This window comes from Schistocerca nitens, chromosome 2, assembly GCF_023898315.1.
Source record: "Schistocerca nitens isolate TAMUIC-IGC-003100 chromosome 2, iqSchNite1.1, whole genome shotgun sequence".
Lineage (NCBI taxonomy): Eukaryota > Metazoa > Arthropoda > Insecta > Orthoptera > Acrididae > Schistocerca > Schistocerca nitens.
The window spans coordinates 648,263,617-648,286,329 of NC_064615.1; the positions used below are offsets into that span (position 1 = coordinate 648,263,617).

The window sequence follows — 22,713 nt, forward strand, 5'->3', positions numbered from 1 at the left end:
CCAAAAGGGAGGTGACCATGAGAAAAAGTTTGAATAATCAATGAAAGGGTAATGTTCTGTGAGTCAGGGTGTAGAATGTCAGAAGTTTGAATGTGGTAGGGAAGCTAGAAAACTTGAAAAGAGAAATGTTGCAACTTAATCAAGATATAGTGAAGTGGAATGGAAAGAAGACAAGTATTTCTGGTCAAACAAGTGCAGGGAACGATATAACAAGAAAATGATATAACAAGAATAGGATTTGTTATGTACAGAAAGGTAGGGCAGAGAGTGAGTTACTGTGATCAGTTCAGTGATGGGTGATGGGATTTTTCTCATCAGAATCAACAACAAACCAACACCGACAACAGCAGGTCAGATATATGTGCCAATGATGCAAGCAGAGGATGAAGAGATAGATAAAGTTTATGAGAATCTTGAAGGGGTAATGCAGTACATAAAGGGAGATGAAAATCTAAAGTTATAGGTGACTGGGCTGCAGTTGTTGGCAGTGGCAATGGAGCTGAAGAAAGGGTTACAGGAGAATATGGGCTTGATAGCAGGAAGAGAAAGACTCGAATACTCTGTTCAAGAATCACAGGAGGAGGAGGAAGTATATTTGGAAAAGGCTGGGAGGTACTGAATGAGTCCAGTTAGAATATATTATGGTCAGGCAGAGACTCCAAAATCAGATATTGGATTGTAAGATGTAGTCAGGAGCAGATATAGACTCAGATCACAATTTAGTAATGATGACAAGCAGGCTGAAGTGTAAGAGGCTAGTCAGGAAGAATTGGAGTGTGAAGAAGTGGAATACAGAATTACTAAGGAATGAAGAGATAATGTGCTTGAAGTTCTCAGAGGCTGTAGATACTGTGATAATGAATAGCTCAGTAAGCAGTTCTCTGAAATGAGCAATCTCAGATGTTAGAAAGAAAAACATGGTACAAGGAAGATAACTCTGAAGGAATCATGGATAACAGAAGAAATACTTCAGTTAATTGACGAAAGACAGAAGTACAAAAATGTACAGGGAAATTCAGGAATAAAGAAATACAAGTCAGTTAGAAGAAATACAAGTCAGTTAGAAATGAAATAAACAGGAAGTGCAGGGAAGCCAAGGCAAAATGTCTGCATGAAAAATGTGAAGAAATCGAAAAAGAAGGACTGACTACGCATATAGAAAAATCAAAAGAACCTTCTGTGAAATTAAAAGCACAGACAGGTACATCAAGAGTGCAGTGGATATTCCACTGTTAAATACAGATGAGAGAGTGGAAGGTGGAAACAGTATAATGAAATCCTCTATAAGGGGAGGACTTGTCTGATGTCATGATAGAAGAAGAAATGGTAGTCAATAGGGAAAAGATTGTGGATCCAGTATTAGAATTAGAATTTAAAAGATCTTTGGATGATTAAGATAAAATATGGCTGAAGGGATAGATAACATTCCATCAGAATTTCTAAAGTTGTTGGGGGAATTGGCAACAAAATGACTATTCACCTTGGTGTGTAGACTGTATAAGACTGGAGATATACCATCAGACTTATGGTAAAACATCATCAACACAGTTCTGAAGACAGCAAGAGCTGACAAGTGTGATAATTTTTGCACAGTTAGCTTAACAGCTCATGCATTCAAGTTGCTGCCAAGAATGAAGAATGTAAAAGAGTGCAAGAAGTTAAAAATTCTGAGAAAAATAGGGGTAAGCTATAAGGAAAGATGGGTAATATATAGACAATGTGTACAGGAACCAAGAAGAACTGACAGAGAAAGAAATAGGCAGAGGGGAAGAGCATAAGCATTCTGGAAGAGTGTCAGAAACCTGATATGGAGCAAGGATATCCATCAAAACACATATATACATATATATATCTAAAAACAAAGATGATGTGACTTACCAAACGAAAGCACTGGCAGGTCGATAGACACACAAACAAACACAAACATACACGCAAAATTCTAGCTTTCGCAACCAACGGTTGCTTCGTCAGGAAAGAGGGAAGGAGAGGGAAATACGAAAGGATGTGGGTTTTAAGGGAGAGGGTAAGGAGTCATTCCAATCCCGGGAGCGGAAAGACTTACCTTAGGGGGAAAAAAGGACGTGTATACACTCGCACACACACATATCCATCCACACATATACAGACACAACCAGGCATATTCAAAGACAAAGAGTTTGGGCAGAGATGTCAGTCGAGGCGGAAGTGCAGAGGCAAAGATGTTGTTGAATGACAGGTGAGGTATGAGTGGCGGCAACTTGAAATTAGCGGAGATTGAGGCCTGGTGGGTAACGGGAAGAGAGGATATATTGAAGAGCAAGTTCCCATCTCCGGAGTTCGGATAGGATGGTGTTAGTGGGAAGTATCCAGATAACCCGGATGGTGTAACACTGTGCTAAGATGTGCTGGCCGTGCACCAAGGCATGTTTAGCCACAGGGTGATCCTCATTACCAACAAACACTGTCTGCCTGTGTCCATTCATGCGAATGGACAGTTTGTTGCTGGTCATTCCCACATAGAATGCGTCACAGTGTAGGCAGGTCAGTTGGTAAATCACGTGGGTGCTTTCACACGTGGCTCTGCCTTTGATCGTGTACACCTTCCAGGTTACAGGACTGGAGTAGGTGGTGGTGGGAGGGTGCATGGGACAGGTTTTACACCGGGGGCAGTTACAAGGGTAGGAGCCAGAGGGTAGGGAAGGTGGTTTGGGGATTTCATAGGGATGAACTAAGAGGTTACGAAGGTTAGGTGGATGGCGGAAAGACACTCTTGGTGGAGTGGGGAGGATTTCATGAAGGATGGATCTCATTTCAGGGCAGGATTTGAGGAAGTCGTATCCCTGCTGGAGAGCCACATTCAGAGTCTCGTCCAATCCCGGAAAGTATCCTGTCACAAGTAGGGCACTTTTGTGGTTCTTCTGTGGGAGGTTCTGGGTTTGAGGGGATGAGGAAGGGAGGGTTGTTGCGGGATGCGAAAGCTGTTTTCAGGTTGTTGGTGTAATGGTTCAGAGATTCCGGACTGGAGCAGATTCATTTGCCACGAAGACCTAGGCTGTAGGGAAGGGACCGTTTGATGTGGAATGGGTGGCAGCTGTCATAATGGAGGTACTGTAGCTTGTTGGTGGGTTTGATGTGGACGGACGTGTGAAGCTGGCCATTAGACAGATGGAGGTCAACGTCAAGGAAAGTGGCATGGGATTTGGAGTAGGACCAGATGAATCTGATGGAACCAAAGGAGTTGAGGTTGGAGAGGAAATTCTGGAGTTCTTCTTCACTGTGAGTCCAGATCATGAAGATGTCATCGATAAATCTGTACCAAACTTTGGGTTGGCAGGCCTGGGTAACCAAGAAGGCTTCCTCTAAGCGACCCATGAATAGGTTGGCGTACGAGGGGGCCATCCTGGTACCCATGGCTGTTCCCTTTAATTGTTGGTATGTCTGGCCTTCAAAAGTGAAGTTGTGGGTCAGGATGTAGCTGGCTAAGGTAATGAGGAAAGAGGTTTTAGGTAGGGTGGCAGGTGATCGGCGTGAAAGGAAGTGCTCCATCGCAGCGAGGCCCTGGACGTGCGGAATATTTGTGTATAAGGAAGTGGCATCAATGGTTACAAGGATGGTTTCAGGGGGTAACAGATTGGGTAAGGATTCCAGGTGTTTGAGAAAGTGGTTGGTGTCTTTGATGAAGGATGGGAGACTGCATGTAATAGGTTGAAGGTGTTGATCTACGTAGGCAGAGATACGTTCTGTGGGGGCTTGGTAACCAGCTACAATGGGGCGGCCGGGATGATTGGGTTTGTGAATTTTAGGAAGATGGTAGAAGGTAGGGGTGCGGGGTGTCGGTGGGGTCAGGAGGTTGATGGAGTCAGGTGAAAGGTTTTGCAGGGGGCCTAAGGTTCTGAGGATTCCTTGAAGCTCCGCCTGGACATCAGGAATGGGATTACCTTGGCAAACTTTGTATGTGGTGTTGTCTGAAGGCTGACGCAGTCCCTCAGCCACATACTCCTGACGATCAAGTACCACGGTCGTGGAACCCTTGTCCGCCGGAAGAATGACGATGGATCGGTCCCGCCACCTCCTCTTCCTCAAAATCACCCTCTCCAAACCTTCCATGAATTTCTGACTTCCAGCCTTGCCTCTCAATCCTTCTTAAAAAACCTTAATCCTACTCCCAACATCACCACTGCTGAAGCCCAAGCTATCCGTGATCTGAAGGCTGAGCGATCCATCGTCATTCTTCCAGAGGACAAGGGTTCCATGACCGTGGTACTTGATCGTCGGGAGTATGTGGCTGAGGGACTGCGTCAGCTTTCAGACAACACCACATACAAAGTTTACCAACGTAATCCCATTCCTGATGTCTAGGCGGAGCTTCAAGGAATCCTCAGAACTTTAGGCCCCCTACAAAACCTTTCACCTGACTCCATCAACCTCCTGACCCCACTGACACCCCGCACCCCTACCTTCTACCTTCTTCCCAAAATTCATAAACCCAATCATCCCAGCCACCCCATTGTAACTGGTTACCAAGCCCCCACAGAACGTATCTCTGCCTATGTAGATCAACACCTTCAACCCATTACATGCAGTCTCCCATCCTTCATCAAAGACACCAACCACTTTCTCTAACGCCTGGAATCCTTACCCAATCTGTTACCCCCAGAAACCATCCTTGCAACCATGGATGCCACTTCCTTATAAACAAATATTCCGCACGTCCAGGGCCTCGCTGCGATGGAGCACTTCCTTTCACGCCGATCACCTGCCACCCTACCTAAAACCTCTTTCCTCATTACCTTAGCCAGCTTCATCCTGACCCACAACTTCTTCACTTTTGAAGGCCAGACATACCAACAATTAAAGGGAACAGCCATGGGTACCAGGATGGCCCCCTCGTACGCCAACCTATTCATGGGTCGCTTAGAGGAAGCCTTCTTGGTTACCCAGGCCTGCCAACCCAAAGTTTGGTACAGATTTATTGATGACATCTTCATGATCTGGACTCACAGTGAAGAAGATTCCAGAATTTCCTCTCCAACCTCAACTCCCTTGGTTCCATCAGATTCACCTGGTCCTACTCCAAATCCCATGCCACTTTCCTTGACGTTGACCTCCATCTGTCCAATGGCCAGCTTCACACGTCCGTCCACATCAAACCCACCAACAAGCAACAGTACCTCCATTATGACAGCTGCCACCCATTCCACATCAAACGGTCCCTTCCCTACAGCCTAGGTCTTCGTGGCAAACGAATCTGCTCCAGTCCGGAATCCCTGAACCATTACACCAACAACCTGAAAACAGCTTTCGCATCCCGCAACTACCCTCCCGACCTGGTACAGAAGCAAATAACCAGAGCCACTTCCTCATCCCCTCAAACCCAGAACCTCCCACAGAAGAACCACAAAAGTGCCCCACTTGTGACAGGATACTTTCCGGGACTGGATGAGACTCTGAATGTGGCTCTCCAGCAGGGATACGACTTCCTCAAATCCTGCTTGCCAAACAGACTTTGTAAGCAGCTGGGAACTGTACAGTATGATGATGATGATCAACAGCTGTAAATTAAGAAACATATAGTCAAGTAGTCTATAATACCCATAAAGAAGAAACTTAATCTGGGGATAACATTTGTTATTATTAAATACTTTATTTCAGTCAGTCAAATATTTTATTTCAGTCAGTCAGTATTCAAGTTGATGGGTTTACACTATTCCAGACCACCTTTTATGAGTACTAATTCTGTGACTTCAGAAATAATGAGTAGGCGGTGATCAAATCTGGATGTGCGAATGCCACAGTATTCATTCTCTCATATGGAGTCAAACTGTCTCACTAGCAAAAGAAATTGGAGAGCAGCGGATAAAACTGATGTTTCCATTTAAGGTATAAGTGATGCAAGCTTTATCTCTCAGTGCATAAAATGGTGCCCTAGTTCTACAGATACTTTTCTGGAAGCTTATCACAGCTACATCAATGTAACAGATTTCTTCTCTTCAGCACCAGTGAGTACCCATATGCACCTTGAAGTACTTTTACAGAGTTCAACAGTCTTATTTCAGTTGTCTGCTTTTACTGTTTTCTTTTTCCCAATTTACTCCATGTACTTTAACTGGTGGACATCATTTCTTGTTAGTGAAACTGATTGATACCTTGAAACATTCATTGACATGTAATCCACCATTTCTGCTATAATGTAGATTGTTACTGTTTTAATATTTTCCTACTTCTTTTAACATAATTCCTTTTCCATTGTGTAATTTATTACCTGAATATCTCAGTTTATTGAAGTAACTTGAATCCCTCATTCCTCTAATTGACTCTTGACACTTAACATTGAATATATAGCCTTGTATTGCTAAAGCAATAAGTGCTGAGTCATCGATGGGCACATGCAAATTTGTGTGTCTCAATGATTCTGCTTTTCAGTGAGTGGTCTCCTTTACTTCATAAGTATTTACATTATACCAGAGCTTTCCTACAACATTTAAAGCAGTAAGTGTGTTTAATGACCAGATCCCACTGAAACTGGAGCCCAGGAAGTTCAAGACACCATTTGGACATGGTCAGTGCTAAAACTTGAGTACTGCAATAATTAAAAATCAAATATTTAATTTAATAACTCAACTTGATACTGTCTCCAACTTTGTGTGTCTATTTTCCCTGTATACAGTAAGCCTATGCACACATTTGGCTATCTTTGTGAGGAGCATATTTATAATTTTGCCTCCATTTGTAGGGTACACAAGTAAAATTTTATACTTAAATCCTGTACAATGTCCATTGTAGATACTTATTAGAACTGAAGAAATTTTAGAAAGATGCGATCTGGATTCGCTGAAAGAAACAGAAGTTGTTGAGAGTTTCTAAGTGAACATTAAGCAATGAAAGACAGAAACAGGAGAAAGGGATACTGTAAAAAATGAATGGGCTACTTCAAGAGATGAACTAGTTCATGAGCAGAGGATCAAATTGGCAAAATGACAAGACCTGGAAATAATCCTTGGATGCCACACAAGATACTGAATTTAAGTGATGAAAGGTGGAAAAAATGTTAAAATGCAGCAGATGAAGTGTGCAAAAGTGAATACAGGCATCAAAAAATGAGACTGATAGAAAGTGCAACATGGGTATGCATGTTAAAAGGTTGTTTAAGCATGCATGACAAGTGAAAAGATAGATGGCACCTACAAGAAAAAATTAAAGAGCTCAAATGGCAAGCCACTAGTAAGAAAAGAGGGGAAAGCTTAAAGGTTGATGGATTATATAGATGGGCTATGCAAGGGAAATGAAGACAGTTTCATAGAAAAGAAAGAGAAACTAGAAGAAGAAAAGATGGGGACATGATACTGCGAAAAGAATTTGACAGAGCTATAAATGATTTAAGACAAAACAAGGTCTCGGTAATAAACGACATTTCATCTGAATTATTGATATTCTTGGGAGAGCCAGCCACAAAAGAATTACTCCAGCTAGTGTGCAATACAAGCAAAGTACCTTCAGACTTCAACAGTAACATAATAATTCCTGTTCCAAAAAAAGGTAGGGGGTGACAGGTGTGAATATTACAAAACTATCAGTTTAATAAGTCATTGTTGCAAAATACTGCCATGAATTATTTACAGAACAATAGAAAAGCTGGTAGAAGCTAACCTTGGGGAAGATCAGTTTGGGTTCCACAGAAATGTAAGAACACACCAAATCTACATTCATCACATTTGTAGATTTAAAGAAAGCTTTTGACAATGTTGACTGGAATACATTATTTGAAATTCTGAAGGTAGAAGCGATAAAATAAAGAGAGAGAAAGGTTATTTACTGCCTGTACAGAAACTAGATTGCAGTTAGCAGAACTGAAGGACAGGGAAGCAAAGCAGTAGTTGAGAAGTGAATGAAACAGTGTGGAAGACAGTCTCATTTCTGTCTCAACTATTGTGTCCCTTACATTCCATGTCCTTGTAGCTTATTTCTAATGTTAGTCAATCTGTCCATTGAGCAAGCAGTAAAGGAAACCAGGGAGAAATTTGGAGAGAGATTTGTTGTTCAGGGAGAAGAAATAAAAACTTTGAACAATGGAAACTCCAGGTTGGAGTATCAGCAACAGGATAGATTGCTACTAATCATAAAGATGACCTACTGAGTTGTCAAGGGTAGTGGTTATATGTGCTTGAGGTTTGCTTGCCTGTGTGAATGTGTGTGTGTTGTCTTTGCTGAAGAAGGCTTTGGCTGGCATCTATAATTTTTTCATTGTGTCTGCCTGCAGCTCAATGGGTCATCTTTGCAGTGAGTAGCAATCTATTTTTTTGCTAATTTTGTAAATAAAACTTTGAGGTTTTTGATGACATTCTAATTCTGTCAGAGACAGCAAAGTTCTTGGAGGAATGGGTAGTCCTGAAAAGAGATTATGGATGAACATCAAAAAGAATCAAACAAGGCAATGGAATATAGTCAAATTAAATCAGGCAATTTTGAGGCAATTACATTTTGAAATGAGAAAGTAAAAATAGAAGATGATTTTACAATTTGGAGAGCAAAATAACATGATTGCCAAATTACAGATGCCGAAGTACAGGTGGTATAGTACACAGACTGGGAATAGCAAGAAAAACATTTCTTAAAAAAGAAATATTTATTAACATATAAAATTTAAATTATTAGGAAGTCTATCCTAAAGATATGTGGTTAAATTATAGCCTTATGCAGAACTAAAACATGGACAAAACAGTTTAGACAAGAGAATAGAATCTTTGGAAATGTGTTGCTACATATGAATACTGTAGCTTAGGTGAGTAGACTGAATAACTAATGAGGAGTTACTGAATCAAATTGGGGACAAATAAATTTGCAGGACTATCTTACTGAAAAAAGATTTTTTTAGGACACATTTGGAAGAAACAAGGTATTGTCAGTTTAGTAATGGAGGGATTTATGGAAAAGGTGAGGAGGTTGAGAGAGATCAAGATTGGAATGCAGTAAGCAGATTCAAATGTATGTAGGCTGCAATAGTTATGTAGAGACGAACAGGCTTGCAGAGGATAGATTAGTGCGGAGAGCTTCTTAATACCATTCTTACCAAGTGAGATGGTACAGTGGTTAGCACACTGGGCTCACATTTGGGATAACGATAGATCACACCTGCTTCCAGCCATCCTGATTTAGGTTTTACATGATTTCCCTAAATTGCTTCAAGTAAATGCCAGGATGGTTCCTGTGAAAGGGCACGGCCAACGTTGTTCTCCATCCTTTCCTAATCTGATGGGACTGATGACCTCGCTGTTTGGTCCCCTTCCACTGAATGAGCCAACCAACACCATTCTTTGGACTCAAGACTACAACAATGTGGTGGTCTGATCTGCCAGATATTTGGCCAGTCATGTAACATTCATAATGAGTTTCAACTTGTGGTGATAATAAGAGGTTACGTCTGTGTCTGAATTGCTTATTTTATTGACACATCTGTCAGACTTTTTTATGACTGACAAAGAATGACCATATCTCTAGCAAATAAAATAATTTACAGGATACACCAATTGGTGAGTAGTGTTTTCATGTTATCTATTTATTTATTTGGTTAATGAAAGACTAATTGATTCATATTTAGAGTCATTTATTACACACTGAATCACTCTACACATCCACATGGCTTCATCATAATGATGTTTAATGCTTACACGGTATGTTGGTGAAGTTTCCTTACATTAGGAATGTTTTCTGCTTAAACCAGTTGTTAAGTTGCTCCACAGATAACTATTAAAAGATTTGAGGTTATAGAAACACGCAAGTCATTGAAGTGGTTCTCCCCTACGTCTAAATCTCTCATGGCAAGTATCATTCAGTGCATTCCAAACAATGCAGCTGAAATGTGTCAGAGCACTGTAACATATAAACTGTGTTTCCTCTTATCCGCTGGGCACATCTTGCCGCAAGCCTCTCATATGTTGTAAATAAAGTCTTTATAGGAATCACTTTTAAAACATTCTGGGATAACACATATACCTGACAATCTTCTAAATTCCAGCCCTTTCCTTTGATCTTCAACTGCTGCTGGCATCTAACTTGAATTGAATCACGAGGATTTTTATTCACCCACAAATGTTTGTTGGAAAAATATGCTATTCAAAATGTTGTCTCATATGCAAATAAGACTGAAGACATTAGCAATGGTTCAACAGATAAAGCAATAAACCATCTACAAAAGTTTTCCCGTGGTTAGTGATTGGCAATTGAAAGTCTCTGCACTCACTGAACATGATGCAGTTACATGAACCGCACATGATATTTCCTTCATGTGATACTACTAGCCATATCACATTTTATGACCATGTGTCATGTGCTGACATCTAGATCTCCTTTGATAGCTTGCAGAAAGCAGTCTTCCCAGTCAGCCATATGAGCAAAACTTGGTCTACCTTGATCCACAATTTGTGGTACTATGGATTCCATCTTACTGACATAGCCTCGCAGTTTCATTCGAATTATCATTTGCATGACCGTACATAACAATCATATCTGTCTGCTTGTGAAATGTAAACATGTCCTGTCATGATTAAATGACAACTCACTATTGCTATTAAAATATTCAAGGCAGATTTATGCCAGATGCACATAAATTTCAAAAGTATACTTCTCTCTATAGCATCAAATTGTCATTAATGTTACAGTGAGTGCATGAAAAGATTGACTTATATTGATAATATCACCTTATCATCTAAGAAAATAGATTTCTATTAATGGCTGGAACTTCAACTGTTGGATTTTACCTCAAAGCACATTGAACATTAACTTTCAACACAATTAAAAAATTAATGATTTTTCCCACATGTTTATGCATACTTTGATTCTTGAACACTTGGAGTGTTAAGTGATTGAAAGATACCTTTTCGCTGGAACTATTTTTGTGGGAAGACTGGCAGAGAAATGTGTGCAGTTCAGTGTCCAATATGATAGGTACATACACAACTCATGGCAAGATACATAACAAAAGTAATCATCCTCAGATTCGCCAAATATTAAAGAGCACCACTGAAACAAATGGCAGAGCAAATTGACACTGGAAGGCAATCAATATCTCAGTAACGCAGTTTTTGTCACCACTTTCCCATCCAGATGTACTTTTTCTCTAAATAACTTCTGCCAAATGCCTGCATAGTTCCTTAAACAAAGTGGTGTCTGACGTTCTTATCCATTGTATATAGACCACATAATATTTTGAAATATCTTTTATGAGAGATTCTACATTATTTCACTTCATAGATTATGAGAGAATTTTAGTACACTGACATGCCATGTATAAAACAGCATATCTTGAAGAGAGAAATGTTATTAACGGAAGAATAATTGAAATACTTTGGTCATGAGCATGTCTATAATTACTTTTCTGAATCTGTAGTACCTCATCTAACAGACTTAACTACAGATGGAGACACCGAAAAAGAAAACAAAGTTGTAACAACTCTTCAAGGATACCCAGAATCAAAAATCACCTCCATAGCTAAAGATCAGACATTATTATGTAGTAATAAAATCACAAGCACTCAACATAGCAAGGTACACTGCAACACTCAAAACATTAAAAATAAAGTCAGAGCAACGATAAAAAGAAAACTCTTCAAAAATTGTGTGGCAGAAAATAATGTGAAGTGGCAACTACATATGAAGAAACAATGAAGATCTCTGTAGAAAAATCCTAGAACTCTCAAATGCAAACTGGAGAATTAAAGCCATTTTATTTGAGTACCTGAAAGATTAGAACTGCAAATCTTTTCAATATTTTAGTTTTTTTAAAAAAAAGAGAAAGGACTCGATCAATAAAACAGACAGAAATTCAGGGCCAGGACCAATAACTTTACGAGTTTCTAAAATCTGGGAAACATAATACTAAAAAAAGAAAAGTGATGAATGAATAAAGACAAATCATAAATGCTCATTATCTTATGCACATCTGACTGAGTTTAGCGAAGAAGAATGATTGCAGCTTTAAGAATTGGCCTTCATTTTAATGAACTAGAATGCAAATATACCACCTCAAGCATGGAACACAACGTTTTATTTTAGACGCATATTATTGCCAAAAACTGAGTGCCAGAATGATATACAAACAGTTATTTGACAAATTTAGGTTAAAGAGTCAGCAAATAATACATAAATGATGTCAACCAACTGGAAAGACAACCAGAGCCATCTAAACACTACTTTTCTTTCATTGTTTCTCCTTATTCTCCCTCAAACATCAGAATTTCTATGTGAGTTAATGCAAATTGATTAAAATGTACATGAAAAGCTAATGATTTGGAGGAGTAACACATACAGCTGCAGGTCTGACCTCTATTTTCAAACATGATTGCATTTGTGTTTAATTGAATTGCCTTCTTTTATTATCATTGAGGTAGTGTAGAGGGGGACACAAAAGTAGCAAGAATTTGTTTTTTGCTGATAGATGGGTTTAACTATGCATTCTGATGCCAAACTGTTTTGAGTCTGTTGACCAAATATTGTATGTGTAGAAGTTTCAGTTGGATCAAAGTTCTTGTAAATGCTGTCTTATGTATTAGCTAGTTTTTGTTTCACTTCTTCTTTGCCCTCGATACTTCCCTTTTAGTTACTTTTTTTTAACAAAACTAATCACTTGCACCCATACCGAGTATAAACTGTTTGAAACTTAGTGATGAGTGATCATTATCATGGTTACAGTGATGAAGTAAAACCTTTGACCACAATATAGGCAATTTCTTTAGAGGAGCCTCATACAGCCATTTTAGTACTTGAATAAAGTGCTGATGATTTAACTGTTATATCTTTGTGGATCAACTTCATGCTAGAGTGTTCACTTCAGTCATGAAAATTAAGATGGCTTCTACTGGCTTAAATGTCATTTTGTTTCAAGGGCCTAAACAGAACACTATGTCTTATCACCTGTATCAACTTTTGATTAACACCTACATCTACATCTACATTTACACTCCGCAAGCCACCCAACGGTCTGTGGCGGAGGGCACCTTACGTGCCACTGTCATTACCTCCCTTTTCTGTTCCAGTCGCGTATGGTTCGCGGGAAGAACGACTGTCTGAAAGCCTCCGTGCGCGCTCTAATCTCTCTAATTTTACATTCGTGATCTCCTCAGGAGGTATAAGTAGGGGGAAGCAATATATTCGATACCTCATCCAGAAACGCACCCTCTCGAAACCTGGCGAGCAAGCTACACCGCAATGCAGAGCACCTCTCTTGCAGAGTCTGCCACTTGAGTTTGCTAAACATCTCCGTAACGCTATCACGGTTACCAAATAACCCTGTGACGAAACGCACCGCTCTTCTTTGGATCTTCTCTATCTCTTCCATCAACCCGATCTGGTACGGATCCCACACTGATGAGCAACACTCAAGTATAGGTCGAACGAGTGTTTTGTAAGCCACCTCCTTTGTTGATGGACTACATTTTCTAAGGACTCTCCCAATGAATCTCAACCTGGTACCCGCCTTACCAACAATTAATTTTATATGATCATTCCATCTTATGTTAACTGTTTGTTCTGTCATATCTGTTACTGAAAAATCACTGAACACGTGAAACAGCATTGTTGAAAACAAGCTCTCTGACCTTATTGACATGTCTGCATGGAGAGCATTTGGCCAACTGACTTAAATCAGTGAGTAGTAGAGCCACCTAGATGGAGATCCTGTCTCCAGAACCTCTCCACCCACTGTTATTTTTTGGCTCAACTACGTATATGTATTTAGAATGTTAGGTTTATGATTCCTGATTGTCCAACTATGAATGTTGCTTGTTGAAATGCATCCAAAATGGCCACAAAATTTCAGTGATTCCAAACAGGTGTTTCAGAATCCTACAGCTGAGAGATATGTTTGTTGTATCTGTTCCAATATTATTCTTGTTCACTGATATGTTTAACCTTTCTGCCGAATGGCTACAATAATCATACTTATCAGTGGATTGTTGGTGTATACTTCTGTTTTGTATTTCAGTACCATCGCATCCCAATGTGCTAAACAGTGTATTATCTCTATTTGGAAATAACCAAGGTAGATGAAGTTTTTGCATTATTGTGAAACTGAAACACGCATATTACATGTGCTTCATTATAAGAAAGAGACCACTTACCATACATGGTACTATACTGCTTTCCAGAGCAAAAAATAACTCAAAAAGGTCACTGTGTCTCATAGATTGTATATCAAATAGGATGAACTTGATTGAAAGCTTAGAACATGTGGTATGGCTTAAACGAAATAGTTCAAGGGAAAGATTTTATATTTGAGCCTAGAACATATTAGGAATAAACAGCTGGTTGTCTCAGTTTGATATAGCACAACTAATTTCCATATGGGCATCAACACAGTACATAAACTAGTAAATGATGGTGTAACTGAATGGTGCCTATGAGGTCTACAGGAAGTGAAAGCTATTCTCCTTGAAAAGTGGTACCCAGTTCAGCAAGGATTGAGGTAGTACTGTGAGCACCAAAATTCTTCTGAAAAGAATTCCAGACATGATCTATAAAATTCTGGTTGTGAGACCATGCTTTGGAAAATTGTTTCCTGTTAAAGATGTTCACCCTGTAATTGGCTCTCAGTGCCCCCCCCCCCCCCCTCCAACACACACACACACGCATCTATTTATGCATGTTTTATGGACGATAATAGGTTCCAGCATCATGTCAAATTGAAAGATGGTGGCTGTCACTTTGAGGAGCAGGTCTCGATTTGTGAGCAGTCCAGTTAGCATCTTAAAGTGCCTGTTACAAATACTCTCACCCCTTTGTTAGGTGATAAGCTGTAAATATGTGATTGGTCACCTCAAATACATACCACCTTCATAAAACTTTCTGATTTCAGTGCTCTATTATATTACTGTTATGGTGTCTACAGCAAAGGAACTCTTAATGCAATAGAGCCACAGTCCTGTTTACTTGAGGGCATGATATAAAATATCTTTGATTGGCACCCATCATAGACCTTTGCTGTCTGAACCTTCTGGAGACCAAACCTAAATGAGAATTTGTTGGCATCATTTTTGAACAGCAAATATTTATCTACCTTTACATTTGTTGCACTTGCATTCAAACTGTTAATGGCCCCCCTCCATTGTATCAAGTAAATAATGGTTCAAGGGAATTTGATTAAGAACCATTACCAAGTTAACACCATACTTACATTTTGGACCAGTTGATTTTCTTGGCTTATTGCTGCTATTTTGATTTTTCTTTAATTTTAGAAAGCAGGATTTGTGCACACATTTACTGTAGTCATTATCTCTGTAGTGCCAAAATAACTTGAGTTGATGAAATTTGTTGGCTGCACATGTAGCTGTCATGGTGAAGAAAATAATTTGACAGTAATGTTGGGATTCCATTTCTCTCTTATTGTAAATGCACTTTATCAAAACTGTGTGAGGGAATAGCTACAGTTGAATCCTAGGCACCATCTATAACTCCTCATATTTAGTCTGCTATTGTGCAGCATGATGTACAAAATTTTCATTTGTTGGTAATGTGTAACAGCACGACAAGCACACATTACTCCCAAACAGTTACAGAAAATGTGAATGTCTCTCTGCCCTGCTACATTTGTAACTAGCTGTAGAGTTTTGTCATTGTGAAATTTTTGTTGCAGGTCATGTGGAGGTTGTGGACATGAAAGTTACTGTTTGCCGGGATGCAGTGAAGGGGAAATGTGTTCGCCCACTGTGTAAATATTATCACATCCCTATTCCACTGCCCCCGGCTAATGAGATGGTGCAACTGGAGGATCAAGGACATACGACTACATCTGATAATGTCCTTCCATCAAATCGCATACTTTCTCAACAAGTATTTGCGTTTAATTCCTAGTTTACACTAATATGATGATATTTGTTACATGATTTGTAGAGTGTTTTGTTTACTTATCAAAGAAATCAACTTGTTTATTACAATGTTTATATCATTATAATTATTGTAACAATTATAAAGTCATAAAATGACAAAGAATATCTTGATGCATAACGTTAATTTTGCATTATATAGTTCTAACATGACAGGTTGCCGAGGCATTGTGAATGTGGAGTGTGCAGATACACAGTGGGCAGCCGATGGAAGAGGCCTGTCCTTCTGTAGGAGCGCTCAAGTCCACAAGATACACTGAGAGGGAAGGTTTTTATACTCACTGTCCTAGTTTCTTTTTGTATTACATAAATAATTCCCTTCTAAAGGGGTGGTTAACGAAAATATTGTTTTGTATCGTTCCCTGTATAGAATAGTAGTTTAACAAATGTGCTCCTAGGTCTTGAAGTAACTAGTGGGGAAGCTTAAGGCCTGAGAGTCTCCCACTGAGTGTGAAAGTTGGACATAAATATATTATTATCAGTGGGAGAACAAAAGAAGAAATGAAGGTGTAAGTGAGATAGACGGGGATTATCAGCACTGGCAGGTTACAGACTGAGTCACCACATTTCAATTAATCTGAATGAAATATACAGATAAAATATAATTTTATTGTTTATTAGATTACAATGTATTTGATTGTATGACTTGGCAGGAAACCTAAATAATGCAAACATCAACATACTGACTTTATAAAATGTTTTGATATTTATTTGTAATAATTTGTGTAAGATCTGTATAAGTAAATTTTCATTAAAATATGATATAAAAGACTGTCTAAAGTCACTGCCACAGTGTTGCTTTATTTGTCATGTGTCTGTACTATTCTCAATTGTTATATCCTGCCAGGACATACGTGCAGATGAAAAGAAAAAAAAATCAGTCATTGGTTCTAGTCAAATGAGTGATTGTAACTCAGTCTCTAACTGGTGTTCTGTCCTTAGAGGCTGTGACAAAAACATATTTGGATATTTACCTTAAATTGTACATAGTGCAAACAGGACCAAAGAGCCTCGCAAGAATGAATGTATGTAATCTGGAGGTCTTCTTTGCACTAAATCTTTACTGTACTCCGTGATATCTCTCAGATGAAAGAAGTGCCACATTTTTTAAAACTGAAGTAAATGTTCCTGTACAGCATTTAAGAATCAGAGTTACATCATGGCGAAAGATTTTTCCTTCATAGCAGGCTCAATAGTGTGTTGTTTTGGTTGGATTCTGTCGGTAAACAGTCAAGTTGCCCAATGTCTGTGAAATGGTATTTGGTATTAAAGGGCAAGATGTTACTGTATATATGTAAAATCTTTTACAGTCACATACCTTGTTGAAACAGAAATGTGATAATGAAGTATTTGAGATAATAATAAATTCTCTTTAGTGGATGAAACTCTTCTGTCATCTTGTTTTTATATTAATTATGTTGTTTGTACTAGCCTTCAGTATTACAAACTGATCCTCATCACAAATCATCCACATCTTATAAACGTATAGGCCACAGATCTGGTGTTGTTGTACAAGGGAATGTTCTATGTATATATATGTATATGTGCAAGAATACACGAACTAACGTTAATAATGAACAATTTTTGAGAAATGATTGTTGCTTTTATTACGGAGTTAGAAGTAGTGACTAATGAAAATTTAGGCCATGTTGTTGAAGTGAGTCTTTCCCTTTAATACCAAGGTTTAGAAGAGTGAGCTTCCAAAATTGACTGTAGTCAAGGGTCTAGGCAGCATTTTTACTGAACAGTTCCGGCAGAGCAGGGTTAGCTTGAGTCGCTGCTTGCTAGCTTCTAGATGTTACCGTAATAATGGCTTTGATCACTTGTTTTAATCCCAGTCACAAATGCATAAGATAAAGGACACAATGGAAAAATGAGCATTGCTAGCTTGTTGTCCGCAGGTTGTATTTCCCAGATTCAGACAGTTGTTGTCGTGCACCTGGGACTCGAGAGCATTCTGCTACTCCTTAATTCAAACCTCACTGTGGCTTACTGGGAAACAAAGCACTTCCATTCTTGCTACCCATTACCTTTAAATAAATTCCCATATTCCACATAGACACTAAACAAACAAAGTGCCACAGATTAGATTCCCATGGCTCCATTCACAGATGTTGTAAGATTTTTTATCATATAGAGTTTATGCTGTAGTTATACATTAGTAATGTAATAAAATAAAATGTAATGTGATAAAGGTAGATAATGTATTCCCTCAGTAATTATTTATGTAGGTAAGAGTACTTGTGTATTCATTCAAGAATGGACATGCTTTGTTTAAAGCAATATATACCCTTGCATTTTTACATAGCATGTAACCTATTACTTGAGTGTGAAGATGTAGTTTTAGCTTTCTTTCTGTATGCTTAGATCCAATAACTGACCCAGCCACAAATAAAATATTTAGTTTGGCTGCAAAAAAGCTCTCGTGGGTATATGTAGATCAGAATTCCACACAGAGCTTTATATGGATTATTCCTTGTATAATGCAGTGCATGCGCGCATTCGTTCACATGTGTGTGTGTAGACTGCTTTTCAGGACAGAGAATGATTCATTGTAATGTTCTAGAGATCTCATAGCTATTCAAAACTACACTTCCTAGGCTATCAGTATATTCAGTACATTTAGAGATATATTTTAATGTGCATGTTGTTCCACTGGAAAGTGACAGATGTAATATACATACTTTGTGTACCATTATATAGATTAAAAATATAAATTTTTATCATAATTATTTTGGCTCATATATAATATATATAAATATATATATGTTACACGTATAAAGGAAATTATAAAATAATGTAACTGTCTTCAATTTCCAGTGGATTCAAATAGAAGGGATCTTTTCAATGTCATGTTAAACTTGCTCATCATTCATTTACACCTCAAGATTAAGCCTAAAAAATGTATCAATTAATTTCATATATTTATAAGATTGGACACAGTACACATTCAGACAAACTTAATATCAAGCCAGTTTTCACATATGCATAGCTTTTACTTGCATGCCTTACTTTAATTCTGAAAAGATTCCTTTTTGTTTGAAATACAAAAATTTATAATGTCCATTCACCACTAGGGCTCAGAAGTCCACTGTTACAAGCATAGATGATACAAGCTTAGGTTAAACACATCCTACAGAGGGGAAAGGAGGACTGTACACCATAATTTGTACATACCGAAAATGTAGAGAGTAAGTTTTCTCTTTAATTTTGGTAAAGATTTAGCTTTCATCAGGCTTTTTGGCAACCCTGCAAGCAGCTTGATTAGGTCATGCATTATTTACTTTAATTATCCCAGGCTCAGCTAACAAACACTGAATCTAAGGAAACCATCATAATGTAAATTGTATGTTTATGCACTAAAAACAACAATGAACATGTAAAAAATTATATATGAGGCATCATACAATTTCTTTATGTTGCACCTTGGACAGCTGTATTTGTGTTTGAACATTACTAGCAAAAGCATAATTCCCCCCTTGACTATAAGAAATCAAGGCCTGTTTCCCACTCTTTCACTTATCTTGTAGGCTGATTGTCTTTGAGTCCAGTGTACTGTATCTAGTTGAATCTATTTTTGAAGATCAAAGAAGATTTAAAACATGGGTCACTTTTGGGAAAAGTGGATCTCATATAGGATGTGACAGTGACTCATTATTTTTTGATTTCATCCATCATTTTGTGATATTTTTAGTATGGTTGTTATTTAAGTATCACTATAATCATTAATTGTACCTTGTTGTGTTATTGTTAGATTATACAATTTATATTACAGTATTTAGAAATGAGGAGAAAATGGACAGTAAAAGAAATATTTTATTTTTTGAAATTACTCAGATGTTCACATAATGTCATTAAAAATAGGTGAGAAGTTTGAGTGTTGACTCTCATTCCATACCTGATTTTCTCCTTATTACTGAATAACATGTATAACAATTAGGTGTTGCAATGTGTATAACACATATGCACCTATTCTCTGTGGAAGTTAATATCTGCAATGAGTGGATAGAATATTGATCACACCAAAGTTCCAAAATGTGATTATTTTTTAAAAAACGGTTATTTATACAAAGAATATGTCTTTCAAGATATTTTGCATGTGAAATATGGATAGACTGAACATTTAATTTGTTGTACTGATTGTGCCAAAGAATCAGCATTGAACACTCATGGCATGAAGTGGGAAGTGAACTGCTTTTTTTCATATTAGTACATAGAAATATTTGTGTGTAGTTTTCTTTAAATATTCTTTAAAGCATACAGCACATGGGCAGAAATTATAGGAAAAAGGAGACACTTTCGGCATAATGAATACAACAAATGTTTCAGATTGCTCAGATTTAAGTATATTTTAAGGAAGTGGAAACTTGTGTTTGATGACACACAACTATTGTACTAAATTTGTAAATTCCTCTTAATATTAGAGGGGTCATACCACAGTCTGAGGTATAAAGCATTCCTGCCATAAAACACACTGGAACTCATTTTAACAATTTTCACAAACTTTTGACTGACCTACATTTAACCTACATCAAAAATATCTTGAAAGAATTTTAAGTCGGTTTTTGTGAAGACATCTCTGATCCCATTATACACTTTGTTAATGTTGATAATAGTAATAGTTTCAATTGAGAAATGATCAGTTTTTTTCTGTGCCAATCTTACATTCCACATCAAATTATGATGATAATTGTAACATTATATATTGTTCTCATTATGTCTTTGTTCACTTAAATTAATATTTAATCTTTATTGTTGTTCATGAGTTGTCTTCACATATCACTGAATAGGTAAACACAGTCTAACCCCATGAAATGAGGCAGATATTACTCCTTCAGATGCATGATCGGGTATAAACCACTTTCATCTAAACACACATGTAACTGTGATGGAAGTGACAAAAGTAAATATAAAGTATCCCTATTCCCCATTTTCTGAATACAGTAGTTAATAAATAATAAAGAGAACCATTGCATTTTTATTTCATTATATTTATGACCACTACTTTCCTTCTATTGAGATTTTATTAATTGTGCCTCTTCATAATCACTTTCTTTCAGTTTACCTGAAGAAATAAAACTTTCCACTAGAAAATAGTACCAACTAGCATGTTAGTGTGGTTTTGACCTGCAACCATTGGAAATGGAATTATCACCAGACATACGTTTTTGTATGACACAGCGTGATTTTTGGTAATATACATCCAACATTTCATTGTCTTGTCTTCATATTTTAATGCAGCAGGTTAGATCAATTTAATTTGGATTCATGTACTTGGAAACCCTTCAAGGATGCAGAATGGGACAGTTTATTCATTACCAGGAAGAAGCCTACTTCTGTACAGTATTCTAAGATACAATTTTGACTAGTGTTAATCTACATACATTGTTAATTATGGTACATACTTATGCTATCTTTATTGTAAAAGTTCTGTGATCGTCACAGAAATGGGTACTATCTTCTCATCTGAAGAAAAACTTTTATAAATGTAACTATTATGGTCAGGCACTATTCTGTGCTGATAATGGTTCCTAGATTGGGATCTGTCAAAAGAGAAAGGGGCTGAGTGCAAAAGGTTGCAACAGGGGAAACCAAGTGTATGTACATTTAAGACACATTTCTTGGGAATATAGTACTTTCATTCTTACTACGTAGTGACATTCAGAAGATTCACACTTTTGGAGAACACTTGGTAGCTTTACATATTCTGTGTTGGAGAAATGTATGAAGAATTAAGAGACATGGATTTAAGTTTCTTTTTTGTGTGTACCCCTGATGATAGAATATATATTTTTGGGGTTTTGAACAAATCCTGTCCAGTTTTAAGAAAACTACAGAGTCTCCTTCACTAAAACTGTGGCAGACTGGTTGTATGGAATAACAGGGAGCAGCCATGTGTTGAAAGAGATGAATTTCTTTACACTGTGACTGGTATTACGCAGTCCTGTCATTTGGAAATGACTGAAATTAGTGATGTACAGAAATGAAGCTACAGTAGTTGTGACTCGCTACTCTTATCACAACACAATCTAAAATTAAGAATTGTCATATAATTACTTCATTTACAATGGATAAATTATTGTAGGTAGACTATGTGCCAACCAGACAGCCTCCACTGAAATAACCACCACATTCATTTGTACTACTTTTCTGCTACTTCTTGCATAATATATTAAAGTAAATTTATTGCACATGATACATGTTCAACATTTTACTTTGTTCCTGTTCTTGAGATCAACATTAACAGCTTGTTTAGCAAATTTATGCTTCATAATTGCTATTTAATATAAAGTGAATATATAAGGGATGATCAAAAAGTTTCTGTTTGAAGGCTGTGCAGCCCGGAATTGGTATGCCAATCAGGCAAAATCGCCAATGCACAGGTTGAAGATACATATGTGGTAAAACACCATGTCCTGCTGCATGAAGAAGTCTATAACCGCCTGCTGCACATCCTCATCTGACAGGAATCGTCAAACATCAGAGCCTTTTTTTAAGGACCAAAGTTGTGATAATTGTGTGGGGAGATATCAGGATTGTAGGGCAGATGCCCGAGTGTCATCTCCCAATTGAGTTGGCGTAGTTCCTGCATTACACAATTGCATATGGGTACATGCACAGTCACGGAGTAGCAACACTCATTACACAATGAAAGTTTTCGACACACTTTTCAGCAGACAGTCTGCCCTGTACACATTCTTCATTCTCCACTGGATGTCTGCTGGCCTTTGTCCTTTGGCAATCAAGAAAAGAATAACAGCATGTCGCCACAGTTCCCATTTCCACATTTACCATATGTAGGTCAAAAAGACACAAGTTCCACATTTATCCCTTACCTACATGTCAGTGCATATATACTCAC

At 37.8% G+C, this 22,713-nt stretch overlaps 1 protein-coding gene across 1 annotated transcript in view; it reads left to right on the plus strand.

Annotated features, from left to right (window-relative positions):
* LOC126236759 (protein muscleblind-like) overlaps positions 1-20,818 on the plus strand; it is a 611,863-nt gene extending 591,045 nt beyond the window's left edge. The window contains exon 12 of the mRNA XM_049946309.1: positions 15,602-20,818. Within this exon, the coding sequence (XP_049802266.1) occupies positions 15,602-15,819 (218 nt within the window). The 3' untranslated portion in view covers positions 15,820-20,818. The remainder of the gene's footprint in view (positions 1-15,601) is intronic.
* Positions 20,819-22,713: the final 1,895 nt, after the last annotated feature.